Source organism: Ursus maritimus, unplaced genomic scaffold (assembly GCF_017311325.1).
Source record: "Ursus maritimus isolate PB19 unplaced genomic scaffold, ASM1731132v1 scaffold_34, whole genome shotgun sequence".
In the NCBI taxonomy this organism is placed as follows: domain Eukaryota; kingdom Metazoa; phylum Chordata; class Mammalia; order Carnivora; family Ursidae; genus Ursus; species Ursus maritimus.
In genome coordinates, this window is record NW_024426008.1 from 28,127,610 (window position 1) to 28,142,598 (window position 14,989).

Here is a 14,989-nt window from a genome sequence, read left to right on the forward strand (position 1 = left end):
TCTCGGCCCCCCGCCGTCCCGAGCATAGGCCGGAAGTGCTCGCGGCCCCGCCCCAGGCATAGGCCGGAAGCGCCCATGGTCCCGCCTCGAGCACAGGCCGGAAGTACTCGCGGCCCCGCCCTGCGTTGTCCCGAGACCAGGCCGGAAGCGGCTCAGGCCCCGCCCCTACGCACAGGCCGGAAGCGCGCAGGTCCTCCGACTGGAAATTCCGGGGGGTGTGGCCCGCGTCCCGGGAGCCCCGCGGCAGGCTTGTCCCCAGCGCTGCCGGCTGCGCGACCCAGAAAACAGACGCCACAGCGGCAGGTGGGCAGGGCCGGCGGAGGGAGCCCCGATGAAGGCTGACGTGCAGCAGCACTCAGTGCGCTCTGCTTGGTCTCCGAGCGCGTGCGGTCCGAGGAGCTGTCCGAGGACTGGGCCGGGTGTGCGTGTGGTCAGCGGGGCTCGAGGCCGCCACGGACCCCGCCGAGTCCCCCACCCTCCCCGAGCCCCGGGCGCCCCCGCCGCAGTCCCGGGCCGAATCTGGAAGCCACGCCGTGTTTATACTAAAAGAATAAAGATTTTTATTAAGCATTGTAAGTTGCATTCAATAGCCTTCGGTACAGCACGCCACAACCCACCTACAATCAGTCAGACCCAACAGCAGTTCATTCTTGCACAATCCATGAGTTAGGGCAGAACTCCCTTCAACTTACAGTAAGATCCTACTCAGGTCTCGCGGGCAGGGATTGGGGAATTACATCTCATTTCTGATCACTAATGTGTGATGAAGAGCATCAGGAGAATTATATGAAAACGAATAAGAAGTGATTCTGATTTCAAAGTACATTGTTTGGAAACAGTAACAAAAACATCAAAATGATATAAGTATACCTGCTTCTACTAAATTCTTGATGGGAAAGTTCTCGAGAACAAGCAATTTGTTTCCTGCTACAGAAGGGGGGGTTGTTTTTTTTGTTTTTTTTTTTTAAGATCAAAGGGATTTTTTTTGTTTTTCACAGAATTTCATATTTTGCTAATATGAAGGCATAAAACAGCAACAAAGAACAATAATGCATACAGCAGTGAATACACCAGGGTAATGTTGATATTTGAAACAGCTAGATAATTTTGGGGGGGTTTTTAGAATAAATGCAACAGAGGTCAATAATCACAAAATTTTAAGGTTAGAGCAAGATCAGTCAATGACTAAACAGAGTTAACATCTTTTATAGGACTATTACTGATTATTAGCATTTTGTTTTGCAAATGGGCACATACTGGTAAGAATGGAAGGACAATAACATGCATAATATTAACTACACACTTTAAAAATTATGAACCATGCAGAAGGTTAGCTCAAGTAGTAGCACTAATGGTCTACGTCCGATCAAAACCACATAGTTCATTGATCACAGATGCATGGTATTAAGTCACGAAAAGTTTCAGAACACATTGTGTTGATTTTGAAAGGTCATTTGCATCTTCTATGATTTCAACTTTATCTCCATTTAACTTGCTTGTAAAGTAAGTATGATGTACTGCATATTTAAAATCAGCAGAACGGCAATATTACTCTATAATTTTTTAGTTTTGATAGTTGCACTTTTTTTTTAACACAAAAGAACCACATCAACAGTGATGAGATTTAAGTAAGAAAGAAAAACCGTGGTGTGCCTTATTTCTTTCATAATCATAAAATCAAAGCCTTAGACAAAGCTTTCTTGTGAACAGTAATGCAAAATCAAAAATAATGGCATACATATGGTGCCAAATGCTAAAAATGATATTTTAAGCTATATATACTTAAAGACTGCCAAAATTTGTTTTCTTTATAGTTCAAGAAACACAACTATAGGCTTTTGTCATAACCAGTTTAAACTTTGTGTGTACTTCATTTTAAGTGTGGGAGTCAAATGCTCTTCATTTTCTTTCTCTCTTTTTGTTTTATTGTAGCATTTTGACTACAACTGGTTAAAACTAAAAATGTGTTGTTTAAATCTCTGATATCAAAGAGGGATCCGAATTTCCAAAGTCCTCATTTTTCTCTTACGGAAAGGAAAAAATGTACATAACTGTAGGCTCTCTTTCTCTCCAGATATTCCTGAATCCTACCCTTCCAGCATCCTTCACCCTCTATAAAAATAAGTTTACTCTTCTTTCTTTAAGACAGCGGCCTCCAGAGCATCAGCTCTGCGGCAAGCACTGTCTGTACTTAGTGCATTTAAGTGAGGATTTGTATTGCACGTCTTAGAGTCATTGTTCAAGGCACTTTCCGAGTGGCTGGGGGCCCTGGCGTCGCCCGCGCTCCCGTTCATCTGGGGAGCAGGCTTCTCCTCAGCCACTGCTCCGTTTTCAGCCAGGGACCCATCTGAAGACACGGCGGATGACTTGGATTCCCCGGATCTGGACTTCAGCTCTTTGGCCACTTCTTCTGCGGAAGCAGCATAAGGAGGCTTGCCCTGGTCAAAATGAAGGACAACAAGCAATAAAGCAGCCTGGATAAACAGTGGGAGAGAAGGAACGCCTACCCAGGCCTGACACCGCTCGCTTCCAATTGAACAGCAGAATCCACGGCTGGCTGTGCTCCTCACGGTGTGTCCTCTCTGCTCTTACATACTCTGTGGACTGTACAGTCCGTACTGTCGGTACTCCCTGTGCACCTGCGCAGTCTCTCCTCTCCATACACTCCGGTCCACGTCCCCTACAATCTGTGTATATACTTTATAGTCCATACGCTGTACAGCTTTATAGCCCACGTGCTCTATGTCCTCTACACTTGAGCCTACGTTCTCTAGCACCTGAGTGCCAGAGTGCATATACTCCTTATCTGCTCGATACGCCTGCACACTCTCCCGTCTGTACTCGCGTAGTCTGCACACCCTACACACTCTACAGTCTACACTGTCCACACTCCATGCTCTCTCTCGTCTGTGGCCTCTGTAGTCTACACTCTAACACACTCTGTCTTGCTTCTGAATGGCCTGCTGCTGGCAGAAGCTTGTCCCAGCAGGTTCGTCCTGGGGCCCCTTCCCTGCACTTCTCTGTAGTTAATATCCTGACCATGCAGGAGACCCCACTTGAGGAGCTCTACCTAATCCTTCTGGATAGCACCAGTTCTACCTTAACACCACCCCTCAATAAATCCCTCTGAAATTTCAGACTACAACTTCCCTACATGTTAACCAACTCACACGTCTGCCTGTCACAGTCTGTGGGAGGCCCATTTCTACTGGGAAGGAAGAGGCAAACCTAAGTTCTCTCTGGACAGCCCAACAAGAAATAAGTCTAAGCTGACAATTGCTCCATATGCTTGTGACTTATCTCTTCAGAACGGGTCTCTCTGCTCCTCTTAACAGATTTAAAAGTAATTCTGGAAAAATATGAACTTTTAGAGTGATTCACAGCTCATGTCCTGAAAGACAAGACCTCTCGGTAAAAGACAAGGAAAACAGCCCACGATCTTCCAGGTGCTTACATCTTAGACCGTGGATTTCTCAGCCTGGCACCATGACATTTTGGACCTGCTCTTTCTGTCATGGGCTGTCTTGTGTGCTGCAAAGTGGTGGGCATCACTGGCCTCTGCCCATTAGAAGCCAGAAGTACTTGCAGGCTGAGCTGTGGTGATCAACAGTGTCCCTGAAAAAAGCCAATAGCCCTTAGGGGGCAATATCACCAGGGCTGAGAACCACGGTCAGAGGCAGACTCATTGCTGAAGAAAACATTAACGTTCTTTGCCTTCAAACGGTCATTTTTCAGTGAAGAAACTGAGACCCAGGACCAGAAAGCCGCCTACAGATCTTCCAGGTCTAGTTCCTTCCCTTTCAACCCCAGACGGCAGTGTGTCTGGTCTCCAGTCTTCCCTACTCTGAAAACAAGGTGTCCACCTGGTTGACAATAAAGGCCCTTCCTGCTCAGCCAAGTGGGGCTGGAGGTGCCCGTCGCCCTCGCCTCTGGCACACTCTCTCACACACCAGTGGTTCCTGGCTTGGTTCCCCTGTGGGCTCAATTCCCACGGGTCTTCTCACTTTAGTGTTCAATCCCAGAGTTCAGAAACATGAATGTGAACTTTTCCGTAAGTCAATACTACTGTCATTTTGTTGGAAACTTGAGAAAGATAATTAATACAAAAGTACAAGAGGGCGAAGCGGGGAAAAAAAGAACATCAAAGATTTCCAAGTACATGCGTTCAAACCTCCGAGCCCTCACTCTCTGGGGGAAGAGTCCGCTTGCACTACACAAACACCTTCAGCAGCGTCGCTGGGGCTGGTGCGGCCGCCACCTCAAGGACGCCCGCAGGCCCCGCCAGGGAACTGGCTTACTGGGAACTCCCCACAGTCGCTCTCTGGAGACCATGGAGGCAGGTACAGAGCATGCCAGGGGAGGGAGCCCGAAAGCAGTCATGACTATGCCTGTTCAGAAACAGACATTCCCTCTCTCTACAGCCGATTCTTCCCCTAAGCCTTGGCTACTATGAGGCACCCTCCCCCCACGAAGGGCACCCCGAGCACAGGGCAGCACTGCCTCCTCTGCCCCACTGACACTCGACCCGCCCGGGCAGCAGCAACACGAACGAGAGAGATGGGCCAGAAACCCTCTGGAGGCCAGCTGCCCTTCATCATCTGTGCTTCTCGAGGCGCAACAACACTGATGTCACCTAAAATGAGCAACAGGAAGACCGGGGAAGGAACCGTGCCCCTGCGGGCAGCAGAAGAGGCCAGAGGGCACAGAGGAGAGGCACAGAGCAGATGAAGGAAAGCCTGGAGGCGCGGTGGGAAATGGAGAAACAAAGACTGCTCCGAAATAAGACCCGACTGGGGAAACAGGACAGCAAATGAACATCGTTACACACGAAGATGGCGAAAAGGAAGGAAAGCTTAAAATCAGAAAGAAACAAAGGGAGGGAAACGCAAATCAAACCACAACGAGATACCCAGCCCGACAGCTAAACTCAAAGACAAACAACAAGAGGAGCTGGCGAGGGCGAGGAGAAACCCAGGCCTCACGCACGGCTGGCGGGAATGGAAAAGCATGCAGCCGCCGTGCAGCGCCTGGCAGTTCCTCAAGCGCGTGAACGCAGAACGACCACCGGACCCGGGAATTCACTCCCAGAGGAATGAAACGTGTGTCCGCACAAACACCTGAAGGCAATGCCTGCAGTGAACAACACTCTACTGCATGCCTGAAAGCTGCTAAGAGAGATCTCAAAAGTTCCCATCACGAGAAAATACATTGTTGTAACTCTTCGAGGTGATGCAGATTAACTAGACTTACTGTGGCGACCACTCTGCAATATACAGGAGTATCGAATCTTACGTGGTACACCTGGGACTAACGCAATGGTATATGCTGATTACATCTCAATAAAGCTGGGGAAAACCCGAACCGATACACAGATGCTCACAGCAGCATTACTCATAATAGCCAAAAAAGTGAAAACAGCCTAAATGTCCATCAACTGATAAACGGACAGACAAATGTGCCCCGTCTCCACGGTGGGGCATCACGCAGCAACACGAGGCAATGACGTGCTGGTGCCTGCCACAACAGGGCACCTACAGGACACGTACACAGAGCAAGGCCACAGACATGGAAAGCAGATCCGTGGCTGTCAGGGGCTGGGAGGTGGCCACTCCGGAGTAAGGGGTTTCTCCTTGGGGTGGTGAATGTTCTGGAATTAGCAGTGCTGCTGCATGACAGTAAGAACAGACTCCACTGTCCACCTGAAGCAGGTGAACTGCACAGTTAGTGAGCTCCACCGCAAAAGAAGACCTCAAAGGGAGTGGAGAACATGCCAAATGCTGGCGACAGACACAGGACGAGCTCAACAGGAGCGCCAGAGATGAGAACCAGGCAAGGAAAAACAACAGAAATGAAAAACCAGTAATCCAAGAAAACTTTCTGATGTAAGACAAGATCTGAGGCTGCGTTTTGGAAGAGTACAATTGTGTGCTGAGTGCACCAACCCCGAACGACCAGCAGTGGGGTGTATCACTACACCTTGGCAGAGAAACAAGAACAATCTGGGCATCTGGGCCAAAACCACAAATGACTTCCAAGGGAAAGACAATTCTTTTACTTTCAGTCCTTGACGCAAAGTTTTATGACAGAAGAAAATGAAAGAACGTGCATGAGACACCTGAGGCGGGGAAGAACCACCACTTTCGACTGTTAGGAAAGCAAAGGGCTTTCAAACATCCCCTCGTTCCCATTAGGTCCTTCCTGGGGTCCGCTGAGGAGAGCCTGGAGGGACACCGTGGGCGGGCAGAGGACACGCATCCACAGGAGCCAGGCAAATGAGGCATGGGTGGGGTAGCAGGTCAAGGCTGTGGGTTGGGACAACACAATCGGTAACAGCACAGCTACCGTCAGAAACGTGAGAGCTGGGGGACTGAGCCACTGTGCGAGCAGCTGCGACGAAGCCAATGACAAGTCCGGGAGCACTCTAACTTAATCACCCCTGGGTTCTCAGGGTGCAAGAAAAGACACATAGATACCAACAGCAAAATTTAGGTCAAAGTCCCAAAGTCTTAAATTTGAATCAGAAGAGTCAATATAAACTCCTGAGGTATTTCACTGAAGAAAAGCAGCAGCATACACGTGTGTGTCTGTGTGCACACTGCACACCAGAGTGCGTGGCAGCGTGGGCAGTGTGCGTGTCTGTGTGCAAGATACATGCGTGTACACGTACTTGCTCTAGCTCTATTCACAGGAAAAGCCCAGAAACAGTGATTTGGGGTGAGGAAAGGAAGAGATCCACATGTAGACATAACATGAGAGATTCAACAGAAGTCCTATAAGTAAAAGCCCTCGGTTTAAATTAGAAACATCAGTGTGAATTCATGAGGACTGTTATCTTAAAAAAATACATTAAAAAACAGGCATGTCACGTGTCTATTTCTGCACGAGGAAACAGGACTGTGTGCGCAGCTGTGTGCACAGAACATGAGGAACAGTGAGGTGTCAGGGTCCACGGGCACCGAGACTGTGGTCCTGGGGACCCCAAGGAACTAAGAGAAATGTGGTGGTTCTGCTGGGCCAGGCAATGCCCGCAAAGGAAGCCGCCACAGACCAGACACCACACAAAGAGCCCACGGCCGGGGCGGGCAAAGTTTCTGTCCTGCAGGGGCTGTCATAGGTACCAAATAGGAGGCAAGGGGAAGAATCATCTCTTTATAAAAATATACCAGTAAATAACAAAAAGAAATGATGGAACAAGAGTATCTTCCTTCTGCAATTTCCAGTGCATGAATGGATCCGGTCAGGGGCACATCAGTACAACAGGTCCTACCACGAAGACTCGTGTGCCCCTGACAGAAGCACACAGGTCAACCTCAGTCTTGTCAGTGGGACAGACCCAAGACGGGCATGGCACCCAGACCCACTACCAGGACGCCAGAAAGAGGCGGCTGGGTCACAGGGGGCCGCCCCTTCAGCACATGCCTGGCCAGAGGCAGGAAGACTGGACGATGAGCAGCACTGTCCGTCCTTCCACAAAGTGAAGGAAACAGGCGGGGAGGGAGGGAAGCCAGCAGATCCAGGGTCTCTGAAGAACACGAGCACGCCACGGAGACGAGGAAGAGGCCACGCCACACGGCTGTCTGCACTTCATACCGAAGGCCCCATAACCAGTAGGGCCGACAGCACCACGAGGGCGGTCTGCACAGGACAGGCTCTGGGCTGGAGCACAGCAAGGGCGGGCTCCCCTCCCTCTCGTAAACCTGTTCAGAGTCTGAGTGTCTTCTGCTCAGCTGGGCATCTCTGAAGGCAGAGGAAGGTTGGGGTGGGGCTGGGGGGCCAAAGTGAGCGGAGCATACCCCCCACCCCAGGGATGCTACACTGCAGAGGGGCTGCCTGGGCCCCGCTTCTAGGGAGGGGGCTGCCTTTGTACCTGACTTGCTAGATGTGTTTCATCAAAACAGAAGTTTCTGGGGCACCTGGTGGTACAGTCGGTTGAGTGTCTGACTCTTGGTTTTGGCTCAGGTCCTGCGGTCGAGCCCTGCATTGGGCTCCGTGCTCAGAAGGGAGTCGGCTTGAGATTCTCTCTCTCCCTCTGCCCCCCCCCCACTCTCTCTCTAAAATAAAATAAATCTTTAAAAAAAAAAAAACAAAAACAAGTTTTTAAGATGCTGAGGTCAGCTGGTAAAGGCAGGCATTTTAGTCTCTCTTGGCCAATTAAATTTCCGTGTGTGGGTTATGAGTACATGAGTCACAGGACAGTCTTGAGGTTTGCACGTGTAGCACGGACAGAAACGCACACTTCGATTCAATGTCGTAGCTCCAGAAGTAGGCTCACTGCCATTTCTAAAAGATCCTTCTCAAGCGGAAATTCATCGGGATCCAGGTTCTAAAGTGGTAATACCCAAAGCGGAAGGAAACTCCAGCTCTTTCACGGAGATAGCTACACGACTCTGTCCCCTCACAGGCTGAGCCTTTCAGGGGAAGAGCTAGTCGAGACGGTCCAGGAGAAGAAAAAGATACCAGTTTTCGCCTTAAACCCTAACTGCTATTTACCTGAAGAATGTTTTAGGACAAAAACGCCACTAACAGCCCTGGAACATTCTCCGTGCAGCTGTGACCAGGAGACCATACTCTTCAGCACCGACCCCACCGCCAGCCCAACTGGGCTGAGGAGTCACAGCCAGCAAGCACCTCGCACTACCACCGTGGCAGAAACACCCCAGCACCCCCGTCTGGACACAGGCACCAAAGGACGAACCCGGAAGACCGGGCCCTCGGAGAGCCACGGTGCCGCCCTGAGCTGTGGATTACCTGAATCACACCCTGGTTTTTATAGCCTCTGCCGTAGTACCGTCCACCTCTTCCAAACGTTCTGATCACCGGGGTAGAAATCACTCCCCTTGGACGCCTGAATGGATAAAAGAGGACAGAAGCACACAGGCTCGAATCTGTTGGAGAGCTGAAACATTTAAAATGATGTCGATCTCACATGGTACCACTGTCTATTAAATCATGGTCACACCACAGATTTATTCCAACATTACAAGAAGTCAATCTTCTTGTTTTGGTCCATATCCAGTACATTCAATTTGAAAAACAGTACACTTCAAAAGTGATACTTTTTTTAAATACTGAAAAACAGTTAACTGAATAATGTGTAGATAATTATTTAATAATGGTTGAAATAACTACATAATACTCTATATGACAAAATCCTATGTAACCACAAACAGTGACATCAAAGAATGTATCTAGTGATATCCTAGTAGGGGCGCCTGGGTGACACAGTGGTTAAGCGTCTGCCTTTGGCTCAGGGCGTGATCCTGGCATTCTGGGATCGAGCCCCCACATCAGGCTCCTCCGCTAGGAGCCTGCTTCTTCCTCTCCCATTCCCCCTGCCTGTGTTCCCTCTCTCGCTGGCTCTCTCTGTCAAATAAATAAATAAAATATTAAAAAAAAAAAAATGTTCCTAGTAAAGTCATAATTGAAAGAAGGAGCTGTTTTCTTATTAATACAAATACATTTTCAGAACTTACCCTCTTGCTGGTCCTCCAACAGAAACTACCTGTAGGGGGAAAGGCCCACGGCCCCCACGGCCCCGTCTGCTCCCAGCCCAGTGGCCGACCACAGTGCCAGCTATTTCTAGCTTCCCTCCCTGAGAAGGTATAGGCTGGATTCCTGCATAAAACATAGACAAAACAAATCTTGACAATCACACAATTAAAAATAGCAAAAAGAAACAAGCAAGCAATTTCTTTTCAACTGTGGTCTATATTTCACATAAAGCCCTCTTCCCTTGTTTTGTGAAGACTTTTTATTTATTACATAAAGTATCTATGCGCACATTTGATTTTAATGGTTTTAACTGTTGTTAAAAATAAACCTGAGAGTAAGCAAATGTCTTGGCTATTCACTGAACTCGTAACTGAAACGAGATACAAATGTAGACTGCATGGCTTTTAGATGGAAACAGGTTCAATAAAGTGTTGCCACTGGGTGCTCACGGCACGCGGCCTCCACCACCAAGGCGGACCACCTGCAAACTCAGAAATGTTTTCTCTTTGGGTAACTGCTTCTGAGTGTCCTGCCTTCACCAAACATTACAGAAGTTAACCAGTAAATGTGGCTGTTATTTCTCATTGTATTGTTAAATTAGAATTCCCTCACGTGGGGTCACAAATATCCCTTGTATTCACTAACTTCTATTAGCTACGTAGAGCCCACATTTTCTAAGGTTTTCTGACTTAACTAAGAAAACTCTCAAATAATTAACTGATAGCATAACTTCTGATAAAAAACAAACAGAAAAGAACTTCAAGCTTATTTCCTGGCAGATGGAATGGATTCTAACACACTCTCCATCATTCAGGTTTTCAACATGACAATTAGCTGCCAGACAGCTCTGCCCGACAACCAGATCTAGGACAAGCCTCACATTCCTAATAGCCACACTGAAGACTTGTAAAAACGGATGAAATAGGTTTTGATAATATGTTTTATTTGACCCAATATATCCAAAATAGTAATACGTAATCAATATAAAAACTATTAATTAGATATTTCGTATTCTGTTTTCCATACTGGATGTGCATCTTGTGTTTAGGGCCCAGCTCAGCTTGGACGAGCACCGCCCAAATGCTCGAGAGCCACAATGGCGGGCGCTGACTCCACTGGGCAGCGCAGAGCTGGGCTCCAGACACAGTTTGGGGGAAGTAATGAAGCAGGTTCCTCTTGCCATTTCAGCTTAAGAAACTGCTTCTGACCCCACAGTGTCCACAGCCACCACCCCACCCAGAGGTGTAACCCAACTGCACGCTGATGTGAGCGTCCAGACAAGAGGTACAAGGAGCTGAAGTCAATGGTGAAGCAGAGAACACGCGTCACTGCACTTTGCGTGGGCAGGAAGAAAAGCGCCGGTGGGAGGCAGGAGAGGGGCATGCAGGGCCTGCAAGGGGGAGAAAATGGCCCCAGAGCCCCTTGCGGGGGTTGGGGGAGGCTGCGCTGGCCTACGAGTCTTTACTGCTCCGGAAGAGGTCTCCCTCCAGCCCCAAGGAGCTGAGCTGGAAAAACATTCCTGGGCAGGAGAGGAAGACTTGCCTATCCTCAAGTTACACGAAAATGTATCTGAAGAGCCCTGTAATGTGGATGGGACGGCCGGGTCTAACTCTGCAGTCCCGAAATACAGGACATGTGACAAAGCTACGAGTCACAGGCTCTAATTACAGCAAAATCACAAGACGTTATTTCAAAACTAAATGTTAAGACTTTTTTCTCTCTTGTAAGACTAACACATACAAGAAGAGAAGCAAAGGGAATTTAAAATAAACTCATTTATATATGTGGTATTAGAGCTTTCTTTAAAAATGTTTCCTATGAAACAGTCCATGGAAAGTTTTTGTGCCAGGAGCTCTGCTGCGGCCTCAGACCCTTCTACGCCAGCTAGTCCTGTCTTGCAGGGGGAGCAGCCCGCAAACAGGCACCATCAGGCAGCCACAGGCGGCGATGTTGGGGCTGGCCGAGGGACGCATGGACACCCGACGGCCCCACTGCAAGGCAGAGACCTGGGGACGGACAGGGCTGGGAGCGGGCCTAGCAGAAAGGATGCGGTGTTGGGCCAGGACAGCAGAGGGGGGCCAGGCGGGGCAGCGAAGCTCTAGGAGAAGGCATGGCATAATTACCACCCTGCGACTTGCTAGTCCTGCTGCTGTCACCGCCAGAGAAGGCTCCGCAGTGTCCCGCTGCCGTTGCCACTCGGAAGGCACGGTAAGCGCCTGTCGCTACAGTCTCCCCATAGGGGCCTCCAAAGCCACAGACTCCTGTGGGACCCGGGTGGAGAAAGACGGAGAAGCCATGAGGAGTGGGTTCGGGGGGAGCCGCCGGTGGGCCTCTGGGCAGAGTGACCCCGTCTCCTTCAGCTGCTGCTCCCACACCATCAGCTGCCAGGGAGGGGTCCCCCAGCCCCTCTGGCCAGCACTGGAACAACCCTGAAGTGTCAACCACGGGGGCTCAGCCACTGGCCCGGGGGTCGGGTGGCCTTGGCAGAGAAGACTCCTCTGGCCCCCCCAGGCGTGAGCCGACCGACCGTAAAACCTGGTCTCTGCAACAGCTTCTGTATTTCCCTCACTCCCTTCCCCAACATGGCTTCGGGAGCTGAGTCTGCGCTTGTCTATCCTAAAGAGCTGGTGCTGCAAACTTCACCATAAGCCTGACGATTAATTACAAGGCCCAGCACAGCAAGACACAGACCACCACAAGGGCTACACGTGGTGCACGTAGTGCGAGCACCTGTCCCCCACACACCGGTGGTCCCTCCCGACAGCGCCTACACACTCACCTGCAAAGCCCCGCCCTCGGCCCTGAGCCGGGGGGACGGGCCCAAAGTGCCGGGGGTACACGGAGGCAGGGTAGAAAGGCAGCGCTGCGGGCGGTGGGAAGGGAAGTGGGTGGCTCTGCCGGGAGAGGTTCAGCCCTTCCAGGATGCTCTGTCGCATCTTTTCCACCTTGGCAGCTTGCTCAGCCTGCAAGTCAAGTGCCGGCACGTGAAAACTTGGTTCACAACGCTTCACTCGAATTGGGACAGGGAAAAGTGAGACTCGCCAACTGGCAGGACGCGTCTGCACACTTTCCTGCAAGTCACAGTCACACACGCGTAGCCACACTTTGTACGGAAAGCAAGCAAGACCAAAAATACAAACAAGGAACAGACCCCTCTCGCTCCCATGACCTTGATCCCATAGACAAGCAACAACTTAAACCCCGGCTTTCTTGGCTTATTTCCAGGTGAGAACCTTTTACTACAGGGGTTCTTAATCGAAAGTGTAGTTTTGGTTCTGGAAACCAACAGCTGAGTCCAAACGGGTCACACTGCAGCACAGACAGTGCCGCGGACTGAGTGCTTGGCCTGGCATGTGCTGTGCAGTGCACAGACAGCAACACCACCCGCTCGTGTGCGTCAAATTCACCGTGAAAAAAACACCTTCAACATTCACCTGGAGTGGCTTTTGTTAATAAATACATAAATACATAGAGCAACCGATTCACCGATCTGAGCAAGTGAAAAACCCCGTGAATCTGTCTTTACACTGAGCCTGACTTGAGAGCCAGGGCAGCTCGGGGAGAATACGTAGTTAGAAGCCTGAAGCAAACGTGAGCGTCTCTCATGCAATGGGGCAAGATCGCCTGACGGCTGACTTCACCTTATGCTTAAACCAGGCTTTCACACAAGCATGGTCCCTCCCTATTCATGAGTTCCACGTTTGTGGGTTCCCCTATTGCTGAAATGTACGTGTAACCCCAAATCAGTGCTCGTGGCATTCTCGCGGCTGTCAGCAGAGCCGTGCAGGGCGGGGTGAGGGGTGAGATACCACCGAGGCTCTGCTGTCCTGTTTCAGGTTCTACACTGTAAACAAGTGTCCTGTTCACTGTCTACTTAGTGCCACGCTTTCGTGTTTCTGTGGGTGATTCTGCTGTTTGAAACGGGCCCGATCATCATGCCGAGTGCTGGCTCGTGTCCCTAAGTACCAGGCTGTGAGATGTGCCTTGTGGAGTAAGTGTGTGTGTCACGTGTGCTTGTTTCAGGCTGTTACAGTGCTGCCGGCCTCGAGGACAATGGGAGGAAGTGACAACATATGTTCATCGGATGTCTTGCAACAGAAACACACGTAAAACAAGGCCGCGTACTGAGCTGCTGACAGAGATGTGGCCAGAGGCCGGCAGGAACCCAGCCCCATGTGTCCCCCACCAGGAGCAAAGTTCAGTGTCTGGTGACTTAGTGCTCAGGTGAGTGCAGCATGTCGCGTGTGCCCCCAGAGCTCGGCACCTGTGGCCTGCACAGGCACTTGGGCACACGTGGGGCTGGGCCCGGGCTCCTCAGCCAGTGCGCATTCCTTCACCCTGGTTCGAGGCAGCCGGCTGCTCCTCCCTGCCCCCCGCCGACGTTCCTGCAACTGACCTGACCATCACAGAGGTCGATGAGTGGGGTCTTTTCCCGGCTTGCTTTGAGGAGTTTGGACTGGAAGAGTTTCCCATCAAAATACATCCAAGGACAGCAGTGCTCCCAGGGCACCGGCTGGCCACACGCGTCGTTTGCAAACAGGGCCATGTCCACACCACTCATGAAGAGAGCTGACAGCTGAATGCCTCGGGGGTCGAGGTTCTCAATCTTTAAATGGAAAAAAGTGATTTCCATGGAGTAAGCGCACTACAGTACCCGCTTCTCCACGGTTAACGTGGACACCCCTCCACCAAACGCCCCCTAAGCACACCTACTACCACCTCACATTGACCCTAGCGCTGTCCTATCTGAACACAAAGACTTTTTATGTCACTTAGTAGTTTAAATTTAAGAGGCTGCTTTATAAACATACTAATTTCAATTTGGAATCTGCAGAGTGTCGTACACGCACAGGACGGTGCGCGGCAGCGGGCACAACATGGTATCAGATTGTCAGCAGTCTCCTTAGCACGTGGCAAGTCCACAATCCACGTGTGAAAACAAGTCACACTGCAGATTGTACACACTGGTGACGTAGGAACAGAAAGATTATAACAAGGAACATTCTAGTAAGATTCTGCATTTGTCAAGTTGTTATATTAAAAAAGTATTCAGTAGGGGCGCCTGGGTGGCACAGCGGTTAAGCGTCTGCCTTCGGCTCAGGGCGTGATCCCGGCGATCTGGGATCGAGCCCCACATCAGGCTCTTCTGCTATGAGCCTGCTTCTTCCTCTCCCACTCCCCCTGCTTGTGTTCCCTCTCTCGCTGGCTGTCTCTATCTCTGTCAAATAAATAAAATCTTTAAAAAAAAAAAAAAAGTATTCAGTATAATTTCAATCTAAAACCTGTACTTCATGTTTACACCATTTTATATGTTAATGTTTTAGATAGCAACTCATTAATGAGACTGTCAAATGTTTCGGGAGGAATGGATAGCTTATAAATGGAGAACACAACAACAAAAACACTATGTCTGGACCATGCAGACTATCTCTCCTGGCTCCCCCGGCTGGTGCTCCCGCCCTCCTGTGTGCACGCACAGACCTCTCTGCTCGCGCCT

General features: G+C 50.1%; 1 protein-coding gene across 2 annotated transcripts in view; it reads right to left on the reverse strand.

The window, feature by feature from the left end:
- Positions 1 to 536: 536 nt before the first annotated feature.
- FAM120A (family with sequence similarity 120A) overlaps positions 537 to 14,989 on the reverse strand; it is a 93,478-nt gene continuing 79,025 nt past the window's right edge. Inside the window, exons 13-18 of one of the 2 annotated variants that reach the window (XM_040620365.1) lie at positions 13,889 to 14,098; positions 12,272 to 12,455; positions 11,619 to 11,753; positions 9,474 to 9,615; positions 8,749 to 8,845; positions 537 to 2,438 (exon numbers count right to left, since the gene is read on the reverse strand). In XM_040620365.1, coding sequence (XP_040476299.1) covers positions 2,127 to 2,438; positions 8,749 to 8,845; positions 9,474 to 9,615; positions 11,619 to 11,753; positions 12,272 to 12,455; positions 13,889 to 14,098 — 1,080 coding nt within the window. In that variant the 3' untranslated portion in view covers positions 537 to 2,126. Of the gene's footprint in view, positions 2,439 to 8,748; positions 8,846 to 9,473; positions 9,616 to 11,615; positions 11,754 to 12,271; positions 12,456 to 13,888; positions 14,099 to 14,989 lie in introns of both variants that reach the window. The other variant, XM_040620364.1, reaches the window with a different exon arrangement.